Below are 26375 nucleotides of genomic sequence, written 5' to 3' on the forward strand. Positions count from 1 at the left end.
GCTATTCTAATCTAGGTAATCCACCACAGGAATGCCCTCAGTTAACCAAATACAGACAATTCTGCACAAGCATTCTCAGACGCTTGTCTCCCGGGTAATTTTAGATTCTGTCAAACTAACAGTATTAACCACTCCAATCATCAACAGTCACGTTTTAGCTCCAGGCTGGTATTTTTTAGGTTTGTAAAACAGGTCTTCACCCTTAATACAGGAAGCCCTGGCTGTTTCTTTACCATTGAGTCACTTTCTAGCTACATCTTAAAGAATGTCCTTTTGAAAATGAAATTGATTGCTCAGTGGTTAAGAGCACTGGCTGCTCTTCCAGAGGCCCTGAATTTGATTCCTTCCATCCACTTGGCAGCTCACGACCATCTGTAGATCCAGTTCTAGGTGATCCAAAACCCTTTTCTGGCCTCTATGGGTGCCAAGCATGCAAGTGGTACTTAGACATTCATGCAGGTGAAACACTCATACACATAAAGATAAAATATTTTTGAAAAGAAAATGAAATTGTAAGATGTTTTGTAAGGTGCATTGTTCGAGTCTATGAATGAGACCACTCTGACGATGGTTAAAGTTGAGTGTCATAAATGTTCTGCTATTATGCATGGCTCTTGAGCTGCTTTAATCCTCTTGTTTGAGATAATGTTCAGAAAAGAAGTACTGTCTCTATATAGGTGTTCTTCATAGCAATGTGTTTTTGTTTTCCAGTTGTGCTGACATTTATGATTTTTAGCCACTAAAATGTAAGCCAAATCTGAGCTTTGAGACTCCCTTTTCTTCTCACGCCTCCTTAACTTCCCTGTATTTCTAGCTTGCACAAATTCTGTCTTCTGTTTCTAGGAATTTACTATTCTAAAAACTTCATATACTGTAAGTAGAGTTGAAATGGGGAAGGGGGAATGCAGTGAATTTCATGGACAATAGCAGGCTGAGTTTAGAGAGGAATTTTATTGTAAAGTTATAGGTGGGGTGGGGAGGGTGTTAAAGAGAAGGCAGGGTTGCTGTGTAGCTAGAGTGGCTCTCCAAAAATGGGGTACTACTGAATTGCTTTTCTAGGGGTTGTTATGGGTCTTATAGCAGAAACTGGATTGAGGTATGGGGAGATGTTCAGTCCAGTTGATCCATTCAAGAGGAGTCCAGGTATCTCTGAATTTCAGTCTCAGCCTAACATGGCTTTCAAGCAGTAAGGCTCATCCAGGAAGAGTAAAAACAGAGAGAAGAACACGAGAATCAAGAACAGGAGCCAGAGGCCCCTTCTGAACTTCCTGGCTTCAAGTCAGGACAAAACTAAGGGCATTCTCAGTTTCTGGACAAGGACAAGAATCTTTTGAGGTTTTTGTCCTGAATTGCTTCACCAGTTTCAGTTTCTATTTCCCAATCTCGTCAGAACCATAGAACTTGTTATTTTATGAGAGGCAATTCTATTTATCATAATATAGTGGAGGTTTGTTGACACTGTAGCATTGCCAGAATTCAATTTTAAGGCTGAATAATATTTCATTATGTATACAGGCCACATTTTGTTTACCCACTCATCTGCCAATGGACAATTTCATTTCTGCTACATGAGGCTATTTGAATAATATTGCTGAGAACAAAGGTTTACACATATCCACTTGAGTTATTGCCTTTATTCTTTTGAGTATATGCCCAGAATGATATTGCTAAATCAAATGATAATTATATCTTTATACTTTTGAGAGATAGCCATATTTTTTTTTCCATAGTGGCTACACCATTTTACACTTCCTTTAAAGGTACCCATGTCTTCCAAATTCTCTACTTCATTGCTAACACTTGTTATTTTGTATTTATTTTGATACTTGACTTCTAGTGAGTGTAAAATGCTGACACACTGTGGTGCTGGGGAACCAATCCAGGGCCTTACACATGCAAGCACTGTCCCATTGAGCTCTTTCTCCAGATTTTTTGTGGTTTCGTAATACATTTTTCTAATGACTAGTCACGTATAATAATATCTTTTTGTGTGCTTATTTGCTATTTTGTATAATATCTTTGGAGAAATGTCTAGATAATTTTTCTCTTTTTCATTTTAGCTTGTGCCTTACTCCAAATTCACATGTTAAAGCCCTAACCCTCATGTGATAGCAATTTGAAGGTAAGCCCTTGGGAGTTTATGAGGTCATGAAAATCAAGCCCTTGGTGATGGATTAGTCTTTGTAAGAAGAGACATAAAAGCTGACAAGAAGGATCAGCAGGGAAAGGACCTACTGCCAAGCCCGATGACCTGAGTATGATGCCTGGGATCCAAAGAATAGATGAAGAGAACCAACTCCTCCAAGTTGCCTTTTGCATCCATTGGAGCACTGTACACACACACACACACACACACACACACACACACACACACACACTAATTAAAAATGTAAACTCTATGAATAATTGTAAAGCTGGAAGTGTGATGGATCTCAAAAGTAGAATTATATTGTGTTGTGAGTTAACTGCATGTCTGGAGAAAAGGCTTTTATGTAGAGATAACATTAGAACCTCAGAAGGTAGGACAAGTTAGGAAAAATTCATGACAAAACTGGGATAAAAGAGTATTTCGCCGGGCGGTGGTGGCACACGCCTTTAATCCCAGCACTCGGGAGGCAGAGGCAGGCGGATCTCTGTGAGTTCGAGGCCAGCCTGGGCTACCAAGTGAGTTCCAGGAAAGGCGCAAAGCTACACAGAGAAACCCTGTCTCGAAAAAACAAACAAAAAAAAAGAGTATTTCAAGCAAAAACCAAAACTGTGTGAAGGGCATGCATTAAAAAATATATATATATAGGAAAAGTCAGAGCTTCAAATAATACTGGAATGAGTGAGATATAGCCAGTGGGAACACCATGAGAGGACTTAGAGAAAGGGATGGTCTTTGTCTAGAACAGAATCTTCAGTGATGCCTCTATTCCCAAATCGTGGGAAGCCACTGAGTATTTTAACCCGTGGACCATGGAGGGGTGATATAATAACATCTGAGCTATACTTCACAAGCTTGTGCTGGTTTCTTGTGGTAAACCATTCTGAAGGGGTTTATGTAAGTCCACAATTTAGGTGGTCAAGTAACCCAAGCAAGAGAAAATTGTTGTTTTAGAGGTTGAGACTAACATGGCTCTGGAGGATAAGGATTGAGGAACTGTATAAAAGAGACATGTTAGGGATAAAAGTGATAGTATTTATCAATGCTGTGTTTGGAGATATTTGTACTTTGGAGAGGCATGAACATCCTTCCAGGATTTGTCTGGCACCACTCCATGATATTCAGATTAAAGAAGACTGTTGTAGTAGATTGAGCTCAAGATGCCTCTGAGAAGTTCAAGTAAAGATGCTGAGTCTGGATCTCAAAAGGAGGAAATGGAGATATGATGAAGTGGACTGTTTGCTGTTGAGATTCAGTGAAGCCAAATACAAGGATAAGATTGGAGGATGCAAATGAATAGAATGGGTCTAGACTTGACAATCACAGAGCCATCAGTAGGACTAGTTTTGAAGTCAACTGTCCCTAGTGCTTGGATTTAGAGAACACACATATTAAAACAATCCAACTTTTTTTTTTTTTTTTTGGTTTTTCGAGACAGGGTTTCTCTGTGTAGCTTTGTGCCTTTCCTGGAACTCGCTTTGGAGACCAGGCTGGCCTCGAACTCCCAGAGATCCGCCTGCCTCTGCCTCCCGAGTGCTGGGATTAAAGGCGTGCGCCACCACCGCCCGGCTCAAAACAATCCAACTTTATAAAATCTCTTTTCAAATATGATTATTTCTTTTATGATTAATGACTTTAAATCTCACTTCCTAACAGAAATGACCTACTTCAGCATCAATAGGCATCTTATTTGTTTATCCAATTAGAATATTAACTTATCATTTATCACAGAGCATCTTCCTGTGAAAAGTGGGTTGGAAATATAGCTCAATTGGCAAAGTACTTGCCTAGCATGGACAAGATCTTGGGTTCAGTCTTCAGCATGCATAGTTCTGCACACCTATAATCTTAGCACTCATAAGCAGGGGCATATAGGAGGATCATGAGTTCAAGGTCATTCTCAGCTACATAATGAGTTTGAGCTAGCCAAAAAAGAAAAGAAAAGGAGGAGGAAATCTTCAAGTAGTTAGAGATATAGCCTTTTGAGGGCCAAACTTATTAGGCCTATGTGGTGTCTGAAACTGCTGTGAATAAAAAGCATTATTAGATTATGGATATTGCTTCTAGGAGAGGAGAGCCCCAGAGACTCTTTTGTCATTTGAAAGTTAACTTGTTATAATTGTTTCGGTTTATCTGAGTGACATACAAGATTACCTTCGAAACTTAATACAAGATTTACAGCACTTTTAAAAAAATTACCAAGATTAACTCTTAGCTACATTTTTAGACTAGTCAGTTAACAGACTTCTCCCTACTACCATTGGAGAATCCTGAATTTCAAATCCATTGGCAACATGGAAAATTATCTACAGTAACAAAGAACATTCTATAGAAATGACTAGAATTGAATTTTACTTAGACTCAGCAGGCTCAAAGTCAGAGTCAGGGCCTGATTTTCACTGCAGAGACTACATTCAGGTGGAGCCCAAGTGAAGGCCGGTTATTATTGAAAATGGGGCAGAAGATACTACTAGCATGAAAGCCATGGAGATCACAGAAAAACCCTGTCTGTGTGCTGGGCCACTAAGAATGGTTCTTTCGCTTCTCTTCCTTCTGGAAGTACCTTCTACCTGGAATCATGCATCTGTCCACTCTAACTGTCATGATTAGGTTATGTGACTGAACATGACATCAATATTACTTTGAATTTACATGGCACTCTCCATCAAGGGCTTTCTATCATTAACTAATTGGATCTCATAGTCTGTAAAGAAGACACACACAGACGTCATTTTCAATGCAGATGACTGTGGAGTGTGTCTTAGAGTCACTCCAGCTGGAAGGAGAAAGAGAAATGGGACAGAAACGTCTCACATTTGCAGGCACTGGGGAAAACTAGGAAAGTGGCTGTGACATAAACACACGGACCTGTTTAACACATCACACTGGAAGGCCTGAATCTCCCTGCTACTAGATGGTGAAAGTTAAGTCTCACACATTCTCAGAAAATTGATTTTCTTTCACATTCTGTCTTGGTGTTGATACAAAGTAGGTTGTTTACATAATGAAACTTTGTTCCTATATTAATACCCCACTGCATTTCTTTCTGTGAAATTTTTTTGAGAGGTGAGTTATATACTAGACAGTCCCTAAACTTGAAGTTCATAATTTAATGGTATTTAATATGTTTACAACTATATGTTACCATCACCACTGGCAATCTGGGAACATCTTCATTTCAAAAGAAATCCCCTCCTCTTGTCAAGTTCCTTCATTTCCCTAATGACCCCAGAATCCAATCAACATCTATACTCTATCTCCATTCATTTGCCTGACTGGCCATTTCACAACATGTAATCACATATGGTGGTATGTGAGTGCATGCGTGTGTGCTTCGTAGGCTGGAGGTCAATGCTGAGTGTCTTCTCCAGTAACATTCCACCTCATGTTTTAAGACAGGGTCTCTCACTGAATTTGGAGTTACTGATTTGGCTAGGATGACCGGCCAGCAAGCCAGGGGTCAGCATCTCTACTTCTCCAGTGCTGTGGTTACTAGTACACTCCAGGGTACTTTGACATGGGTGCTGGGAGATTTGAACTCAGATCCTCAGGTTCACATGACAAGTACTTTCTCCACTGAGCCATGTCCTTGTCTAATACACAGGATTTTATAACTGGCTTCTTTACTTAGCATGTTGTTTTCACTGAGTACTTATCTTAGAGTACTAAGCTTCTCACTTAGCTTCTCATCCATCTTTTTTTTTGAGACAGGTCACTATGTAGCCCTCGCAGTCCTGGAACTCACTACACAGAGTAGGCTGGCCTCAACTCACAGAGGTCTGCTTGGCTCTTCCTTGTGAGTGCTGGGATTAAAGGTAGGCATCACCACACCTGGAACGTTTTTAACTGTTACAATTTTATGATACCTGTATAGGTATAATTTATTCTTTCTACCCCTGTAGACACAAGTTTTCCTGTCCCACTGCCACTCTCAGACAAACACATGAGCTTTTGTTAGATGTAAATGCTCAGTCAATAGCTCAGACTTGGTACTAGTTGACTCTTACATTTAAATTAACCCATATTTCTAGTTATGCTTTGCCATGTGGCTCATGGCTTGTTACCTCATTTTCTATACATCCTGCTTCCTCGGTGGCTGGCTGGCATCTTTCTGACTCCGCCCTCCCTTCTCCCAGAGGTCTGTGTGTTTGGCTGTCCCACCTACACTTCCTGCCCAGCTACCAGCCTGTCAGCTTATTAACCAATGAGAGCAACATGTATTCACAACGTACAGAAGGTTTATTCCACACCATACCCATCCATTGTTTATAGATTCATAAATTAATAAATATCTGCTTGTTCTCCTCTTCAGGATCTTGCAAATAATTACTACATATGCTTTCATTTTGATGAAACATACCTAGACGTGGGAGTTGGAACTGGTGGTCTTATACTAGATTCAGGAACTAATGATACTAGATTGTCTTTTTGAAGATCTTTTGACTGTTTTTCAGAATGGCTGTAACATTTTATATTTCCATCAACAGAGTAAGAGATTTGCAAGTCCTCCACATCCTAGTCAAAAATTGCTCTTTTCTGACCCACTAGCATCTCCAACAGCCACACTGCCATGTAGTCATCTATTACCTACCTCCTGAATACTCCCTTCAACCAAAAAATGAGGCAGTGTGCTCACTCCCTGTCCTCCCTGCCTACCCACCCCTTAGCAGCCAACAATTTGTTTTTCCAGGTCTCTGAGTTTGCCTTTTCTAGGTATTTAAAACTGTTATGAACTGAGATGAGTTTGTCTATAATCCCCAACTTCACTTGTTAAACTCCTAATCCCTAACAAGTCTGTCTTTAGACATAGGGACACAGAGGAGTTAATTATAGTAGAATAAGGTCACAAATGTAACACTAAGATGAGTCACCAGAGGTCTCTCTCTCTCTCTGGACAAGCACTGAGGGAAGGTCAGGAAGACATTCTCACTGAAAGCACTCTCAGTGCCTTCTCTGGTACTTCTCAGCTTCCAGAACTTGGAGAATATTCTTTGTTCAAGTCACCTAGTGTATGGGACATCAGCCTGAGTTGACCCATATACCTTTGAGTAGAAGTACAACAGCTAAGCTTTCATGACTTTCTTCTCCATAAACATAGCATTGTAAAGATCCCACCCTTGATATGTTAAGCAACTGCTTCAATCATTATTTCAGGTGAATAATATCCCATGGGATGGGTGAGCTATATTTTATCTATTCCTTAATGGATAGATATTGTTTTCAGTTTTGTAAACTGTGGGGGTCTGTCGGAGTCTAGCTCTGACCTGTTGAAGGGTTCTTGAGGGGGAGGAGGGAGGAATGAGAAAATAATAGAAAGAGAGGATAAGAACGACAGAGACACAGGACAGCTTCAGGAGGTCCCTGGGTCAACACCCAGTCACCCCAAGGTTTATTCCAAAGGGCTTTTTTATAGAATACCAAGGGACTAGGCAAAAGACCTTCCCCTTTTGAGATCAAAGCACACGTACAGTCAAGCATAGACCCTTCAAAACACCTGGTAACCATGCCCATGGCCAAATCATTCCATTATGCAGCGCTGCTAGGTAAAGCAAGCTCAGATTCTTGGACTGTGAGTAAGGTCTCATTAGGAAGCCTCTGTGGGTTTCCATAGTAAACAGTAATGCTGAAAAAGTGTTTTGTTTTCCTTTCTCTCTGGTATGGAGTAGTGTCCTCTCTGTTCCCCCCTCCATGATCTGTGAGCAACACATTGGAAGACCTTCAGTGGAAGTCTGAATGAAACTTCAAACAATACTGACTCCTATTTGTACCAGGGTTTCCTCTACTGTAGCTTTGATATTTATAAATATCTGAAAAACTTTAACTCGTAAACCAGGAATAGTAATAAATTAACAAAAATGATAAAACATTGATTATAATAATATATTCCAGGAAGTTATGTGGATGTGGTCTCTCTCATCATACTTCCTTAATGCAATTACCCTTCTTATAATGATGTGAATGGATACAGTGCACACATGCATGATGAAATAACATGAGGCGAAGGGCACAGACTTTGTGATATAGTGTTAGGCTATTATTACATAAGGGTTACTTGACCAAAGTGATACCACAAAAATTTGTCTTATAACCAAGGCAGCTAAGGACTGAGTGGGAAGGCAGAATATGTGGTGTGGAGCTGGTAGACAAGGGGGTGCCTCACATTTTGGGTGGGATGGAACAGGGCAGTATGATATTTCATCATGCTTCTCATAACAATGAGAAATTTAGAATTATTTTGGAGTCTAAGACATAAAAACACAAACAAGGAACACTTGTATATATTCAGGAGTAGAATTGCTAGGCTGTATGGTAATTCTAGGCTTACATTTTTGACTATTTTCCATAATCCTCCATCACTTTATATTTCCAAAAGGAATGTCTGAGGTTTCCAGTTTCTCCAAATGCTCACCAGTGATACTATGTTGCTCCTTTTTTGATGCAGCTATAGTATAATTATGTCTTCTTGACTCATGCCGGGGCCTTTCTATGCATTTGTTGGTCATTTATGTATCTTCTTGGCAAAAGGCCTGTAGCACGAATCTTAAAGAGTCTATTAAAAAAACAAATCCAAAGCCAAGTATTGGGGTGAACACTGGAAGATCAGAGAGACAGAACAAGCCACAGCTAACCTCACCTCACCAATTCCTCAGGTGATCCTGTTTCCTCAGACTGGATGCCTCTCAGCTGAACTGTGCTGCTCAAAGCCTAAAAGCTTAACCAGCCAAATGCTTCTAGTTTCTGGTCTCCACGCCTTATATATCTTTCTGTTTTTGCCATCACTTTCTGGGATTAAAGGCATGACTCACCATGCTTGGCTGTATCCTTGAACAGATGGATTTCTGCCTCTGGAATGCTAGGATTAAAGGCGTGTGCTACCACTACCTATCCTAAGTATCTAGTGGCTTTTCTGTTCTCTGACCCCAGATAGTTTATCAGGGTACACAATATTTTGGGGAACACAATACCACCACAAAGGCCTATTCTGATTTTTATCCCATTTTTTAAGTTGAATTCTTGTTGAGTTCATTTTACTGTTGTGTCATAAGAATTTGAAAAATAAATCCAGGACAATAGATCTCTATGTGATATATGATTTGCGACTATTTCCTCATGTTCTGTGGACTGTCTTTTCATTTTCATGGTAATGTCCTCATAAACCCAAAGCAATTTTTTTTGAGGACCAATCAGTCCTGTTCATTACTTGTGATTTTGATGGTATATTTAAGAAAACAATTCTTAGTTCACAATTATAAATACTTATAGCTGATATTTTTCCTAATAATTTCATGGTTCAGTCCATAAGCTAGTTCTTTGGCACATTCTGGACAGTTATCCACATAGTGTAAGGTATTACTACACATTCGTTCCTTCCCATGTGAATACTTAGTTATCCCATTTGTTGAAAAAAGGTACTCTTTTCTAAAGACTTGTATTGATGAACTGGTTCAGATAGTCAGTTAATTGTGGTTGTATTTATTTTTTTCTGTAATTAAGAAGCATTTGTATTAACTGTATAATGGAAGCAAGACTCAAATCCATGTGGGTCTTCTCTTAGAAATGTAATTATATTTTGTTCCAATCCTGCCACTTCAAAGTGGCATACAATACTTATCAGCTTTCTATTTTTGTGTTGGGAGGATAAGCTAGAATTTTATGCTGCTTTTATAAATTAAATATTATGTGAATTCATGGCACGAAGTTATGGTGCTTGATTTGGATAATTCATAAGTGGGGAATGAAACCTCAGGCGTCAACCGTTTTTCCTTCTAGCGACCAGTTTTATTAATAAATTGTGACCTTTATTCTTAAATAATATAGGGTGGCATTTGGGTAACTTTTTGAAAGACACAGAACATAAGCTTGCCGGAGAGACAAGAAATGACTTCTGCATATCTGTTGGATCGAGCCTCGTTTATTTAGGAATCTTTATTGTTAGCTCTTTTTATATATTGTTTTCATAAATAAATGAGGATTCCAATTAATTGTTGGAGGCTTGAGAAGGGTATTCTCCCAAGGTTACTCATATGAAGAAATGAGAAAAGAATGCATTCATTTTCTTTCACTGGAAATGTTGCCTGGCTATGGCTATTTAAGATTATGTACAGCCCTGTTTTTCAACTCCTTGGAACTTAAACCACCAACACCAAGGAAGCTGTCTTTGGCCTAATTTGAGATTTCCATTTGACTTGTGATTTGAGATTTTAACAGAAGTATCTTCCATAGGAGCTAGAAGGTGTAGTATGTTGTGTTTTCATTAGTACTGTTCACCTGCTGTGGGGCTAGAAAAGTTGGGAGGAAATATTGGAAGTGCAAATAGAAAATATTCAGAAACTAACAGCAACCTTCCTATCCTTTTCTTCTTCTCCAGTAAACTGACCTCAATGAATTTCTCATTTTCTTTGTATCTGCCACATTTCCTCTGAATCCTTTTCTTTGTGATGGCATGGTTTTCTGTGGTAGGAATTTCTCCTTTCTATTTTTTGGGCTCAGTACATTTTCTATTTATCGGAGATTCAACTCGTTTCACTTTTTTTAATCTCACTGTAACACACACACACACACACACACACACACACACACACACACACACACACACACACAGAGCATTGTTCTAATGGGGGCAAGAAACATAAAACTAGTTCCTTAATTTTACTTACTATTTGGTGTGAATTTGGATCAGTACTTCTCGAATTTTTAAATTTGTTCTTTTGCCAAGGGCGGGGGTGGGGTGGGGAGAAAGACAGAAAGAAAAAGGATGGGTTAGCTATCTTGATTGACATTCCCTCCCTTCCACGGGAGACTGAACAGACCAGTACTGAAAAAAAAAAAAAAACCCAAAAAACCTCTCTAAAATGCAAATCATTTCATAAATTTAATTGTGTCATCGCTCTTGCTATCGTTTATAATTTCTTTTCGTTGAGACTGATTACAGTGCATGTTAGAAAAGTCAATTTGGAAAGCATTTAATAGAATCTTTCCGCGCAGTTCCTTTCTCTCTCTCTCCCTCCTTCCCTCCCTCCCTCCCTCCCTCCCTCTCTTCCCCTTCCTCCCTCCCTCCCCGATCTCTCTCCCCTCCCTCCCTCTCCCTCTCTCTCTCCTCTTGTGTCAGTCCTCCTCTCCCCCTTTTGTGCCTTGTGTATACCTGAGGTGAGGTATCCCAGACGCTGCAGAACTTTGCAGTTCCGTTTTACAGCTTTAGTCATTTAATAATCAGGGAGAGAGTTGGAAGGGCAACTTTAGGAAACAAAACCCAACCTCTCGAAGCCATACAGTCAGATTGTCAGGGTCTGAACAAATCCCCCTCAGAGGGAGAGAGCAGCAGGGCCTTGGGTTGCAGCCAGGGACTAGGCTCCCGCTTCAGAGCCCGCGCCAGAAACCCGGAACTGTGTTCTAAGCCGCGATGGGGCGTGTCTGGAACTCTTGCAGGACTACAACTCCCGACATGCACGTTGGCGGAAGAGGATTCTACCTCCCCTTGACACCTTTATTCATTCCGGCTTCTTAGAGCCAAGATTGTGGTCTAGGGAATGAGCAGTAGTAACTTATAGAGACCGTACCCGTATGTGGACAGAAGCATCGGCAACATTTCACCTAATGCTCTAACCTCAAGGAGCGTCTGTCTAGCTTAGACATCGCGGAACCTCTGTTCCTATCGTCTCAGTTTCCGGGGGACATTAATTCTGGACGGAGGTTGTGGCGCGACAGTTTAATTCTCCGGCGGCAGATTGTGGCGAAGAGATGGTCCTGCCCGGGCTCATCAGGAAGCTTGGTAACTGTCTTTGTTGCCCAGGGTCGGAGCATCCCTCGGGTCTGGGCGTGGTGGTGCTAAGTTCCGGTGATGGGGTCCCGCGGTCAGCGCTCCTAGTCCCTGCTTGCCCAGAACAGCCCGCGGACCTTGCTCAAACGCTGTAATCCTTGGCTGTTTCTAGCGCACCTGCGGCCTCCCGAACACTTAATCTCCCCCCGGATTGTCTCCAGAGTAAATCACGCACATTTAGAATAAGTTATGGGTGGGTCGTCTCCAGAATTGGGAGACAAAATTACTTTGTGCCATCTTCTCTGACAGGCCATCAGCTGGTGGAGATCAGGGAACGCGCCCTCAAAAGTATCCTGTGCAAGATCGAGCACAATTTGATCTGCTATGCTGACCTGATTCAGGAAAGGTTGCTTTTTCTCCATTTGCTCGAATGGTTCAATTTCCCATCCGTCCCAATGAAAGAGGAGGTTCTGAACTTGTTAAGCAGATTGGTTAAGGTAACGTTTTGGAATAAAACAACCAGGGTCAAAATTAAATGTAGCATTTATTGAAAGACATACTTGAGAGTTAAAATAACTTTGAAGACAACCAGAGGTGTTGAATTTTAAGTCACCTGGATATATACTGTTTGTCATTTGTTGTAATAGCCCAATCTCACATTTAATTTAGACATTTGTATTAAAAGAAACATTTAAATAGTTTAATTAACATTGCATATAATGCTATTCAATTAAAAACAATGGTTTCTGTTCCTGTACCTTTCTTAAAGAGTAATTCAGTTGTCAAGACCAATGTGAAAATGTCAGTATAAGTTCAGTTTTTTTATACCTTTAAATCATTGTCCTCATGGAGGAATTCTAATGACTTTGGCATCTTGATTTACAGTGAGGATAGGATAAAGAAGAGAGCTTATGAGGCAGGGACCACCCAGCGTGGTGTGTGTGTGTGTGTGTGTGTGTGTGTGTGTGTGTGTGTGTGTGTGTGTGTGTTGGGGCGACAAAGTACAATGATGAATATGTATAAATATGTTTGATTCATGGAAGTTGTTTACTCTAGAGCACAGCAGTACAGAATTTGTTTTTCAAAACACGGAATGTTTGATTTACCAAAATAATTATGTTTTGATTGTGGTAAAATGAAGTTTAGAACATTTCCGTGTTCATGGCTATTCTTAAGACTTTTTCTTTTACTATAGTATCCCCCAGCGGTCCAACACTTGATTGACCTTGGTGCAGTGGAGTTCTTATCTAAGCTCCGTCCACATGTGGAGCCAGCAATACAGGCTGAGATTGATGGCATTCTTGATGGACTTTTTGTTCTTCCTTCAGAAGTTCCTGTACTGTGTTCTGCCACTTACCAAACTGATCAAATCGGTAACTTTTCTTTTTCTGTATTCAATTTTGTTAAATTTCTTTGCTGTGTATTTTCTTTAAAATCTTTATTTCATTTGTGTAATAAAATTTGTGTATGTATATGTGTGTGTGTGTGTGTGTGTGTGTGTGTGTGTGTGTGTATCTATGTGAACAGTCATTTTTTTCTTGTTTTGGAAGATACAATAGAGAACAAACTAGATTGCTTTTTTTTTTTTTTTTTTTTTTTTTGGTTTTTCGAGACAGGGTTTCTCTGTGTAGCTTTGCACCTTTCCTGGGACTCACTTGGTAGCCCAGGCTGGCCTCGAACTCCCAGAGATCCGCCTGCCTCTGCCTCCCGAGTGCTGGGATTAAAGGCGTGCGCCACCACCGCCCGGCTAGATTGCTTTTTTGTTTGTTTTGTTTTAATAATTATTAAAAGATTGAGAGAAAATAATATAATTTAAAATGAATAATTTTTATTTTATCAGGTGAATTGATAACATAGTAATTAATATATTTTCATTTCAGAATTGTCACAGCAACCCGAAGTTCTAACAGGATATTTCTCCCAAGACAAAAGTAGTTTCCAACAGATGGAAGTACCTCCAGGGCCAGTAGGTATGTATGTATAGGGAAGCTTTGACTGGTGAATAAGAAGACCAATGGACTCTTCTTCCTTGCTTGAAGATATGTTGTGGTCAAACTGGAAAAATCTAGCACAAAATTTAATGTTTCATTTGCTTTGTACTAACTTAGGATTTTGAGTCTGTGTGGTTAGATTTTATGCTTCAGTAACTGTATTCGAGCCACTGTAGGCAGGTAATGGTACTGTCACTAGGAGTTAGTGTAGCACGAATTCTAATTGGTCTTAATAAAAACCCGGAGCCAAATACTGGGGCAAATGCTGAAAAATCAGAAAAGCAGAGCAGCCAGCTACTAGTTCTTACCTCTACAAAATCCTCAGCCAGAAGGACACTCAGGTCCTGTCTCCTCCCACCTTATATTCCTCTCTCCACCCAGCCATATCACTTCCTGTCTCTACCTCCCTAGTGCTGGGATTAAAGGCATGAGATCCCAAGTGCTGGGATCAAAGGTGTGTGCCACCACTACCTGGCCTCTATGGGTAACAAGTGGCTGTCTTTGCCCTCTGATCTCAGGCAAACTTTATTTGTTAGAGCATACACAAAATATCACAAGTTAGTGCTTGTTGAACACAGGTTCTTGTCAGGTTTGTGCCGTGTATGGTACGTGGGTGGTCTTATTCATTCTCCAGCTTATGAAATGGTAACAACAAATCCAGTTATTCTGCTTGGAGACTCGTGGTCAGCCTAGCTTACTTGTCATCACTATTTGTGTAGCAGCCAGTTGACATAAGATTAGAGCATTGTGGTTTAGTGTTCTCTTCCAGGAGTCTCACTTCCAGGTCTCTGTGTGTGGTTGTCCTATGTCTGGTTTCTGCTCTTGTACTTCTGTTGTAGAGACCTTCCTGATGATTCTCTGTGGTGACTTAACATTAGTTTGTTTTCTATTGCTGTGATAAAACCATGACCAAAAGCAACTTGAGAGGAAAAGGTTAATTTCATCTTACAGCTTATAGATATTATGTGCACACTGTCATGTTTGATGTTTGTTGTTCCTCTAACAGGAAACTCGACTGTGAAGTGGCTGAAGTTTTCTGTATTTCCTTGGCTACCCCTGACCACAACAGACAGACATGTTCTCTCCTCCAATGAAAGGTACAGTTCTGATGTAGTGCAGGTCTTTTTGATTCTTTGTAGCCATAAAAATCTGATAGTTAGCACCATTGGTTTTCATCTGGAAATGGTCACAAGTGTTTAAAAGAGGTACAATTTTCAGTATTTCAAATAAGAAAGCCAGAAAATTATTGTACGTCTTTATCTTTGAGCAATCTACCTGTCCATTTTTTTCCCATGTTGTGTATCTGTAGTCGAGGCTGGCCTCAGATTTACTGCTTGTCATCAAGGATGACATGGACCTACTGACTCCTCCCTGCACTTTGCTCCTCTCTTGCGCTGTGGTGATAAACATGCACTATACATCTGGCTCATCCAGTTTCTCTTTGTGGTTGGAATCTTATATACTCTTTCATGACATGCAATCTTTATTGTGTAGATTGATTGCCCGTTTCCTGTGCCCTTCATGAAGAACAGTTGAAAAATTAAACATAAGTAATCTTTTTGGTAGAATATATTTTAAAATGTGGGCTCCACTAGGATAAAAACTTACCCCTCTTGAGAAGGTTGGACATAACTGCACTGATCTTCTCTAGTGTGTACTGATTTAAATTACTTTCAGAAGTAGAGGGCTGATATATAAAAGTTTGCAGAGTTTTGTTTGGTTTATTTTAGGACTGATCATAGTGGAAAGCACTTTTAATACAAGTGCTCTTTAGAAATAGACAGGTAGATCTTGGTGAGTTTGAGGCCAGCCAGGGCACCATATTGACACCCAATCTTAAAAATTAAAAATTGAGAAAGTTTTATTTGTATTTTTAATTATATGTGTCTGAGTGTGGGTTTGTGCATCTGTGAGTTGAGTGCATGTGCCAGAGAAGTCCAGAAGAGGTCATCCAATCCCCTGGAGCTGGAGTTACAGGTGGTTGTGAACTGAGTAATGTGGGTGCTGGGAACTGAATGTGGGTCCTCTGCAGGAGCAGCACGTGCTCTTGACTACTGAGTTGTCTCCCCAGTCCCGGAGAGTGTTTTTATTATCCATATTCACTTGGTACAATTTCATTGAAGTCACAATAAATGAGTTGCTTGCCTCTTTTGATAAGGTGTGAATTTAGGTGAAAAATCAAATTTGAAAGAGTTAAGGCAAGATACAGATGATTTCTGATAATGCTCCAATCATTTTCTTAGGGCAGAATATTGAAGAGGTAGTACCCACCTTAAAAAGGGTTGGGGATGCTTTATTAGTTGTGAGTCAGCACCTAAGGAAGAGGTGGACTGACTCCAGCTGAGTTCTTGAGGTGGATTGTATACAGTTGCTGCTCTTCAGGTAAGGAGAAGCTGAGGGGTGTGAGATAAGAAGATGCCTAGAACAGGGAAGATGACTAGATAATCGAATTCCATGAAATTACCACTATACAGGCTGTTATTTTTTCTTTTAATTAGAAAGTTGTGTTTGACCACACCAGTCCCATTTGGTAGAACTGTGATAGTCTTCACACTCAGGGGTTAATGTGATATAGCTCCTGTTCCTGAGTGTGCTCTGGTGGAGAGTCAAAACCAGCAAACACTCACCACATCACAAAGTGCAGGTATATGGAAGAAGTTCCTCCTCAGAGTTCACTACGGAAAGATGGAGGATGCATGCCCCGGAAAAGTACTGCTGCTGCCAGGCGTAAGGTGTATTGGAGACATGCCATTAGTTGACACGGGCGGGCATAGGTGGACTCTTTCTGATGTCTAACTCTGTTGTCTTAGCTCTCTGAGAAGTAGTAACCACACCCTGATCTGGAACACATGTGAGCTTCTGAAGGACGTGATCATGCAAGACTTTCCTGCTGAGATTTTCCTTCAGAGACCAAGGATTGTTCAGGTAAGTGTCTGTAATTGCTTTAGGTTTTAAAACAGTACAGTTTATCTCACTACATACTAGCAAATTGCATGGCAGAGTAATAGTCTTTGGGAAGAAAACTTGTATTAATATAGTGAAAAAAATGAAGTACTGAGTTATTTAAACTGCTTTCCCTCTAATTTATCTGGAGAGTTATAGTTCTTTTAGTGGACAGTAGTCTGTTGTTCTACCAAGTTTGTCTATTTCAAATTGTTGTTTTTAGGTTATCTTCTTTTTTAAATTTGAAGTCTTAAATTTCTTGTTGTGTGTGTTGACATGAATACCAAAGTGTGCAAGTGGAGGTCAGAAGACAGCTTTATAGAGTTGATTCTCTGCCTCCACCTTGCTGTGGGTTCTGGGCATCAAGCTTAGGTCACCAGGTTGCATGATGAATGCCTTTACCCACTGAGTCATCTCACCAGACCAATTTATGGGTAATCTAAGGGAGAGAATAACCTTTGGAAGTTAGGGGTAGGCAGCAGTAACCTTTGAGTATCTTATGTTAGGGCATAATGCTGGAGAAGTATGTTATCAATGAGCAATATTGATTAGCACTTTCCCTTTGTGCAGTCTGTTGCTTCTCCAGTAGATAGAGATTCAGGTGGGCATTGTGACATATCCATAGCATCTAGTAATACCTGAGCTCTCAGTCCTCACTCAATGCTGAGTGGACCTCAGTGACTAGCACTGTGGGCACCTTCCATCAGAGATGGCAAATGCAAACAAAAGAAACAGCTGTTCATGACCAAAGCCTAAAATGCACACAAATGTGTGAGGTGCAAAGGACTTGCTATGATTCTGTGTGCTGCGTAGTGCAAGGGGACTTTCCTTTTATCAGATGGGGTGTTCTACAGATATTAGAAATAGGAAATACTACTTTAGTCACTCTTTTTATTACTTTCTTTATTTTTTATTTTATGTGTATAAGTGTTTTGTCTGTGTGTCTGTATACCATTCGTGTGCCTGGTACCATGGAGATCAGAAGTGGGCATCAGGTCCCCTGGAACTGGAGTTATGGATGGTTGTGAGCCATCATATGGGTGCTGGAAATTGAACCCAGGTTCTCTGCAAGAGCAACAAGTACTCTTAACTGGTGAGCCATCTCACCAGCCTTAGTCAACTTTTGCAAATTGTTGTTGAGGAGGTGAGGTCTAGCTATGCTGCCCGGGCTGGTCTCAGACTCATGGGCTCAGGTGTACTGGCCTCTCAGCTGCTGGTACTACAGCACACCTTGACCTGTGGAGTTGATTCCCTCCTTTTACTTGTTGTGAATTCTGGGCATCAAACTCAGGGTGTCAGGCTTGTGTGGCAAGAGTTTTGACCCTCTGGCCCTAGTTTCTTATTTTATCAAAATTTGCAACCTTAATTTTTTTTTGACTGTTCATCTTTCCTAACTTAAGTGCCACATCCTTCTTTCTTTTTGCATGTAGTTCTAAAAACATTAATTAAAAAACAAAACAAAACAAAAAACTCATACCCTATTATATGTGTCCTGGAACTTGCTGTGCAGATCAGACTGCTGCCTTAAAGCCGTGATGATCCTCCTGCCTCTACCTAACAGGTGCTAGAATCCTGGACCTGCCCACCAAGCCTGGCTACGTCGCTCTTTGGAGTTAAGCTGTCTGACTGTTTTCACTCTCCCGTCTCAGGGTCTCTTGTGTCTGGTGAAGCTGGCCTTTGCGGGAGATGGGAAGCACCGTGTGGCGTTACAGTCGGTGTCCTGTTTGCAGCAACTGTGCACGTGTTTAAGGAACAGACTCAACTTTTACCGAGACCCCAACCTTTTCTCAAATAAACAAGGTACTTGGCTTATCTATTCGCCAGATAGTGATATTCTTTATCTTCTTCTGCACCTGAACTGTCCCCTGCACCTCAAAGTTTACTGTGTATGCATTTCACAATACAAATTCCCACTCCTAAATTGTTATCGGATTCTTGAACAGTAGCTAGGCAAATAACAGAACCACCATGAGCCCCCCCCCCCCTTTTTTTTTTTAAGTAAAGCAAAGTTGGAGTTACTATGAGAAAGACTTTCAAAAAGATTTAGGTGTGGGCACTAGGAAAGAAAGAGACACACTGAAGGACAGTAGCACACCTCCAGAGGTTGGTGCCAGCTTACAGAGATTTGCTTTAAGGGTCTGAACAATGGCTATGTGTGTGATGTTGGTGGCTTTTGAAGATAAATTGCTCAAAGGACTTAATAAAATATCAGGTAAAATGTTTTAGTATACTTATTTTTATCCAAAGAACTTCTCTTTCCTAGATGAGTTTATAAGGTGCATTGTGTGGGTTTACAGGCTCATAAAATAGGTCAGGAGAGGTCAATGGAATTCTAATGATAGGAGGTCAAGTCATTCATGGTTCATAACTTTCTGAGAAAATTATATATGAATATATATTCCTTTGCAGATGGTTTAAAATTATTCTTCAAAGATTAATTTTTATTATTTTTAATAATATGTAGTTTTATATCTCTGTGTTGCTATTTGCACATAAGTACAGGTACGTGAGGAAGCCAGAGATTTGAAGCTGGAGTTATAGATACATGTGATGCACCCGATGTGGGTGTTGGGAACCAAACCTGGGTCCTGAGGAAGAGCAGCAAGTGTTCTTCACTGCTGCACTGTCCTGTATTCTGGCTGCCCTCACATCACATCTCCTTCCCTTTTCTGTCATGTTTCCCCTCTGAGACTTCTGGCTTTTCATTTTAAGGATGGCTTAACAGAAGTCCCATTTTCTGAAGCTTCTTTGTGGTGAATTTTCTTGCTTAGACATTTGCAGATGCTTTTCTGTTTAGTTCCAGATTCTCTATCCTTATGGTCTTGAGGATTAGGATTCAGACTGTGACAATTCATGTGGGACTTAGGGAATTTTAATACAAGGTATATATTGTGTTAACAAATTGTTTTGTTTGAAAAACACTGATTTGTATTTTATCAAAACCCTGTTTATGCTTTTTGAGTTGTAGCATCTGTAGATGTGCTGGCAGCCACAGGCTTTTCATAGGAAAAGTGCCACCTAGTGGACAGATGGGGTACAGGCTGGCCTAAGCGGAATGGCCTCTACAACCTGATTTCTCTGAGTTTATACATTGTGCCTTGAAAGGTGAATACAAAACTCCAGTCATTTGTTACCCTGCTTTACAGTCTTCTTTACTTGGGAACTTCACTTATCCTCTGCTACTTGAGTATTTGTACTTAACGTTGCAATTACTATAGTTTTAAAGGCTGTGGGCTCTCACTGTATTCATGGGATATGGCTTTCTGTGAATGATCCCAGAGAGCTGGACCCCCGTACTTTATCAGAGAAAGAGTTCTAGTATTAACTGAAGATCAGCTATCTATTCATATATACTTCTGTGTCTCTTCTGGGTAGGTAGCACTGACCGAGCAGCCCAATACTTACAGTCTTGATTTTTTTTTTTTTTTTTTTGGTTTTTCGAGACAGGGTTTCTCTATGTAGCTTTGCGCCTTTCCTGGAACTCACTTGGTAGCCCAGGCTGGCCTCGAACTCACAGAGATCCGCCTGCCTCTGCCTCCCGAGTGCTGGGATTAAAGGCGTGCGCCACCACCACCCGGCCAGTTTTTTTTTTTTTTTTTTTTTTTTTTGGTTCAGTCTTGATTTTAGAAAGCTGAGGAAGATAATGAAAACCAGGTTTGTTTCTAACAAGAAGTGCTCTAAAGAAATAAAAACATGATGTGATAGGACAGGATGCCACTTCCTTTAGATAAATAGTTGTCTTCCTCTTGAAGAGTTGCAAGAGAGTATTCCAGGGGAAGTCAGAGCCTAAGGCACCAAGAAGATAATGTGCTTGAGCAAGGCAAACATGGCCGGTGAGAGCAGGGTGTCATGAACCAGGTACAAGGAAGTGAGGTGAGATGAGAGAGGTTACGGGGCTAAGCATTCGTACTTCCTGAATACTGTGAGAAGTGTGAGGCGTTAGTGTTTTCCCCTTGTAAATCTATCATCTATCAATGCATCCGTGTACCTGTCATCTGTTTATTATTATCTATAGCTTTTTGTAAATACATATACATATGTGATATGAAATGCTGTTATGTCTTCTTTCACTATCATGTGTCTTATCTACAGATACATGTGAATACATGCACATTTATTTATTTATTTATTTATTTATTTATTTATTTATTTGAGGCAGCGTCTTATTCTGTAGCTCTGGCTGTCCTGGAACTCACTATGTAGATCAGGCTGGCCTTGAATTCACAGAGATCCCCCTGCCTCTGCTTCTTGAGTGCTGGGATTAAAGGTGTGCACTACCATGCTCAACTCATGTGCATTTATAACATAAAATGTAATTATGGCTTTTTTAAAAAATGTTTTTAATGCTCACAGTTTTACAGCTCTCTGTAGACATTTTTTGCTACCCTGAAGAGAGGCATTACGTAATAACTCCCTGTTTCTTTTTCTCTAAACCCCCTGGTAACCTCTAATTTTATTGTGAATTTTGTCTATTCTAGATACATGTGAGATCATACAGAATTTGTCATTTTGTGTTGGCTTATTTTCTTTGTAATATTTTTAAGCTATGTTTTTATTATAACATATATCAGTATTTTATTCCTTCCCATTGCTGAATAATTTTACATTGTATGTATGTGTCCTATTTTGTTTATTCATTCATCTTTTGAAGGACATGTGTGTTGTATCTACCTTAAATCATGTGTCAGCGAACACATGTGTGTGTGAATCTGTTGTGTGTGTAGGAATGGAAGATGATACGCTAGGTCTTTCTTTACATTGGAAAGTCTCTAAGCCCTTCACGGCTTATTTCTATTTTTATAATATTCATTTCTATAGCACTGCATAAAGCTTCAGCACGTTGTAGTTACTCATTTATGCTTGCTTTTGCTCTTCATCATAACGTTTCATAGGTGCCAAGTGGTTTATCACTGTCCTTTTCGTTTGCGTCTCCAGACACTAGCGGTGGCTGACAGACTCCCTAGTGGTTTTCAGGTGCTGGTTGTTATTTGTGTGTCTTCTTTGGAGAAATGGCTGTTAAAGTCCTTGACTATTTTTCAGTTGTTTCTTTATTATTATTATGAGTTTTAGGAGTTATTAATATGTTCAGAATATTAAACCCTTACTAGGTATATATAATTTGCAAATATTTTTCCCACTCTGTTTTTTGTCTTTACACTTTCTTGTAATATATTTTGGTACATGAAAATTTTAAAATGTGATAAAGTTGGTTTATCTCTTTTACTTTGTTGTTTGTTTTTGATTTCAATATCTAAGAATCCATTGCCTTGAGGATTTTCTATTTAGTGTTTATGGCTTTAGCTCATGTTTAGATTGATGTTTCATTTTGTTTAATGTTTGCGTGTGGTTCAAGGCAGGGGTGCTTTGAGAGCTTAAAGCTGGGAGGTGTTATCAAGTGTTGTTCTGCTTCACAGTCTTGCTGCCACTACCCAGAGTTTCTTAGTCATGTCAGGAATGTACTCTGTGAGTGATTGCTGGAAAGGTTGAGTTTTCTCATTGAATTTTGTCCTTGCAGAATCATTCTGTCTCTTGTTATTTTTTTAGAAGCTGTTGGATAGAATCTCATTATCAGAAGCCTATTTCTACTAAGGGGTAATTATATTTCTTTATTTCTCCAGATACAATCTCCCAGAATTCTTCTTTGTCTTACTGTCATGAAACAAGAGGTACTTACCATTCCCCACACCCGTCTCCAGGAAGCAGCAGTCCTCGGCCTTCTGTAGTTGGGCGTACTGGCCAGAGGCCCCGAGGAGATGGTCAGGACTGGGATGCAGTGTCTTCCAGGTGACTGGCTCCTGTGTCTGTTTGTATTTTAGGAGGAGAGAATCATTCCTTCCTGCCTTCTCTTGAATAATTGCCCTGTGTGTAGGCCTGTTTAAACCGCTGTCTTTCATAGTTTTGTTATCGTGATCTGCAGGTTAACAAATGTTACCTTGAAACTGTGTGCTCAGAACACATTGATATTCTTTCTCTGACTCTGTGTGTGTGTTACCAAATACAACATGTTGACAGCATTTTACTTTGATTTGTTATTCTGCAACCAATCTGTATTACCTATTCCTTCCTATTTCCTTAAAAAAAAGAAATGGTTTTGCTCCACTAAGTTATTTCTATCAGTTATACATAGAATATTACTTATTTAAAAAACAAAACAAAACATGGCTTTAAAGCAGTGGTTCTCAACCTGTGGGTCAAGACCCCTTTGACAAACTTCTGTCTCAAAAAATATTTGCATTACAATTCATAACAATAACAAAATTATAGTTATGGAATAGCAATGAAAATAATTTCATGTTGGAGGGGGGGTCACCACAACATGAGGAACTGTATTAAAGGGGTCACAGCATTAAGAAGGTTGAGAACCACTGCTTTAAATGAATGATACATTTAAAAATTAGTATGTATGTGTGTGTTGCTGGGGGGGGGGGGGGGTTGGGATAGGGGCTAGCATGTCCTGCAGTATGTGTGGAGATCAGAGGACAACTTTGGATTTGATTCTCTTCTTAACCTTTACGTATGTTTTTGGGGTTAACTCAGATCATCAGGCTTTCATGGTAAGTGTCTTTATTCACTAAGCTGTCTCTCCATCCCTGACATATTTTTTAAATGGTATTTTTATACACATTTCTGTAAGCCTAATCATAATTTAAAATCCTGTGTATTTGGAAAGGAATGTTTAGAAAATATTGTTTAAATGGGGACTCTTTCGAGGGACATCATTTTTCTGTGTGAATGCAGATTTTTCATGTTTTCTTGAAGGGATGGCATTGGATTTCTGTTAGCTCTTAGTAGGCCATAAATTTTGTAACAGCGGCCTTCCCTTGTAACAGTGGCCTTCCCTTGTAACAGTGGCCTTCCCTTGTAACAGCATCCTTCCCTTGTAACAGTGGCCTTCCCTTGTAACAGCAGCCTTCCCTTGTAACAGTGGCCTTCCCTTGTAACAGCATCCTTCCCTTGTAACAGTGGCCTTCCCTTGTAACAGCATCCTTCCCTTGTAACAGTGGCCTTCCCTTGTAACAGTGGCCTTCCCTTGTAACAGTGGCCTTCCCTTGTAACAAACAGTAGCCTTCCCTTGTAACAGTGGCCTTCCCTTGTAACAGCATCCTTCCCTTGTAACAGTGGCCTTCCCTTGTAACAGCATCCTTCCCTTGTAACAGTGGCCTTCCCTTGTAACAGCATCCTTCCCTTGTAACAGCAGCCTTCCCTTGTAACAGTGGCCTTCCCTTGTAACAGTGGCCTTCCCTTGTAACAGCATCCTTCCCTTGTCACAGTGGCCTTCCCTTGTAACAGTGGCCTTCCCTTGTAACAGTGGCCTTCCCTTGTCACAGTGGCCTTCCCTTGTAACAGTGGCCTTCCCTTGTAACAGTGGCCTTCCCTTGTCACAGTGGCCTTCCCTTGTAACAGTGGCCTTCCCTTGTAACAGTGGCCTTCCCTTGCATATAGTCCTAAGCAATGTTCAGTGAGGTAGCCTGTGTCTTGACTTGGTTGTTGCTGCTGCTGCCCTACAAGCTCACACAGATTCAGGTGCCCATGAGTATGGTGTTAGTAACACAAGGTTTACATTCTTGACCTCTTTGTCCCCTTCAGACAGTTTTATAATAGGATAGGCATTGTTACTATTGACATACAGAAAAGCCTGCATTCTCAAGAGGTTGAAACCGTGGCACTTGTAAGGAGTAGTGTTGGGGCTGCGTGTGCTAAGAGCGCATCGTGCTCAGTGGTGGTTGGCTGATAACTTGCAGGTTTTCTTTTTCCTGCTGTAAGGCGTGCATTACTGCTTGGTTCTTCGTGTGTGTACAGCTCCCTCACAGGGCCTGTCAGACATTGAGAGAAACTTGGGTGGTCTACTTCCATGTTTTGGGATGCTTGGGATCTTGAAGCTAAGAAATAAGGAAATAGGCATAAAATCTGGGCAATTTTAAATGTTCTAATAGCATATCTAAATGATTCAGCTGTAGTTGTGGATAACAGAAGTCAGAATTTTGAGGACCCAATGTAAGATTTTTTTTTTTTTTTTTTTTTTTTTGAGACAGGGTTTCTCTGTGTAGCTTTGCGCCTTTCCTAGGACTCACTTGGTAGCCCAGGCTGGCCTCAAACTCACAGAGATCCGCCTGGCTCTGCCTCCCGAGTGCTGGGATTAAAGGCGTGTGCCACCACCGCCCGGCTAAGAATTTTTTAATGAAGAAACCTTTTCAAAATCATCATGTGATGTTGAATACACCAGTAAAGTAACCCATTTCCTGTGCTGTCTTTGAGGCTATTCTTAAGTTGCTCTCATTGGCTTACTTAGAACATTAGCTGAAAATCACAGAAGCCCTTGGCAACTTTATAAACTGGTTTTATCCTTATGATTGGCTCCCATCAATGCTTTGCTGTAAACCTACTTGTTTTGTTTTAGAAGTGAGTGGGCTATTGCTGCTCATGTTTGCTGCTATGGGAATGCTGGTATTTCAGAATCATTAATATGAAAAGCAAAGTATAAATAAATGTATTTTTTGCTTCATGTTCAAGTTTTCTTTTGTGGTGTTGCAGTTCTTAGTCTAGTACATGATAGGTAAGTGCTGTGTTACTGAGCTGTATCCCAAACTCCTTCGTGTGTCGTCTAGGCTCTCTGTATGGAATTTAGTCTAATTTGTCAGAATTCTTACAAGATCAGTGTGGTTGTGAGTGGTGTGAGTTCTACCGTGCAGCAGGTAACAGCAAGTCTGCTGGAGGGTTGCTTCCTCACTCAAGGTCTGTCTCTGTTTACTTTCCAGTGGAAGTAGTAGCCATGCTCATGTGAACTCTAGGATATCTGTGCGTTCTCCTTTGGATGTGGCACACGTCGATCTGCCGGAGCTGGAGACAGAGGATGCCCTGGAGCTGCAGTTCCAGCAGCTTAGTCTTCCTCAGTTCTGCATCTCCATCCTGGAGGCAGCAGTTCCTCTGCTGAGAACAGGTTAGCTGTGTCTGCAATCCCGTTTCCTACAGTTTGTGTTTGTGTGTCTCCTGCAGCTGACTGGCTCTTTCTCTCCTATTACAGTTTTTAGTATCTATTTTTACTTACCTTCCCTAAGAAATTAATAAGCCCCTCCCTTTTTTTACTTTACTAAATGTGAGTGCCATGCTGATACTCAAATAGAATATTCTCTTCTATTCATAGGTTTTTATTGTCATGGGCTTCTTCTGTATTTTAAATATGAACACTAACTATAAGATTTATGTGAAAAAAGTTAAGAAAGATAATTATGACAAGCAAAAAAAATTTGCTGTCGCTCTTTAGTCACTGTTTGAGTTACTCTACTTAACATTCATGTCTTTTACAGAAAGATTTATTTATATTTATGTGTGTGAGTGTCAGTGGTTGGTGCCTATGGAGACTAGAAAAGGGCATCAGATCCTCTTGAATGAGTAACAGGGTTATGAATCATCATGTGGGTCCTGGGAACCAAACCTGGGTCCTTTTTTAAGAGCAGTTAGCGCTCCTAACTACTGAACCATCTCTCTAGCCACATTTATATCTTATAAGCCAGGAAATGGTAACCAAACCCCTTAACTG

The 26375-nt window shown here is 40.3% G+C and overlaps 1 protein-coding gene and 1 long non-coding RNA gene across 3 annotated transcripts in view; one reads left to right on the plus strand and one right to left on the minus strand.

The window, feature by feature from the left end:
* Positions 1–6308: 6308 nt before the first annotated feature.
* LOC119086297 lies at positions 6309–11540 on the minus strand. The gene is made up of 3 exons (XR_005089554.1): positions 11289–11540; positions 10804–10851; positions 6309–8696 (listed from the first exon to the last, which is right to left on the minus strand). It is a non-coding gene; the product is annotated as an uncharacterized LOC119086297 (long non-coding RNA).
* An 87-nt stretch (positions 11541–11627) lies between these two features.
* Positions 11628–26375, plus strand: part of Rttn (rotatin) — a 181555-nt gene continuing 166807 nt past the window's right edge. The window contains exons 1-9 of one of the 2 annotated variants that reach the window (XM_028886849.1): positions 11628–11915; positions 12213–12400; positions 13099–13276; positions 13784–13873; positions 14901–14991; positions 16705–16819; positions 18487–18637; positions 22456–22621; positions 25594–25775. In XM_028886849.1, coding sequence (XP_028742682.1) covers positions 11885–11915; positions 12213–12400; positions 13099–13276; positions 13784–13873; positions 14901–14991; positions 16705–16819; positions 18487–18637; positions 22456–22621; positions 25594–25775 — 1192 coding nt within the window. In that variant the 5' untranslated portion in view covers positions 11628–11884. The remainder of the gene's footprint in view (positions 11916–12212; positions 12401–13098; positions 13277–13783; positions 13874–14900; positions 14992–16704; positions 16820–18486; positions 18638–22455; positions 22622–25593; positions 25776–26375) is intronic. The other variant, XR_005089555.1, reaches the window with a different exon arrangement.

This window comes from Peromyscus leucopus, chromosome 19 (assembly GCF_004664715.2).
Source record: "Peromyscus leucopus breed LL Stock chromosome 19, UCI_PerLeu_2.1, whole genome shotgun sequence".
Lineage (NCBI taxonomy): Eukaryota > Metazoa > Chordata > Mammalia > Rodentia > Cricetidae > Peromyscus > Peromyscus leucopus.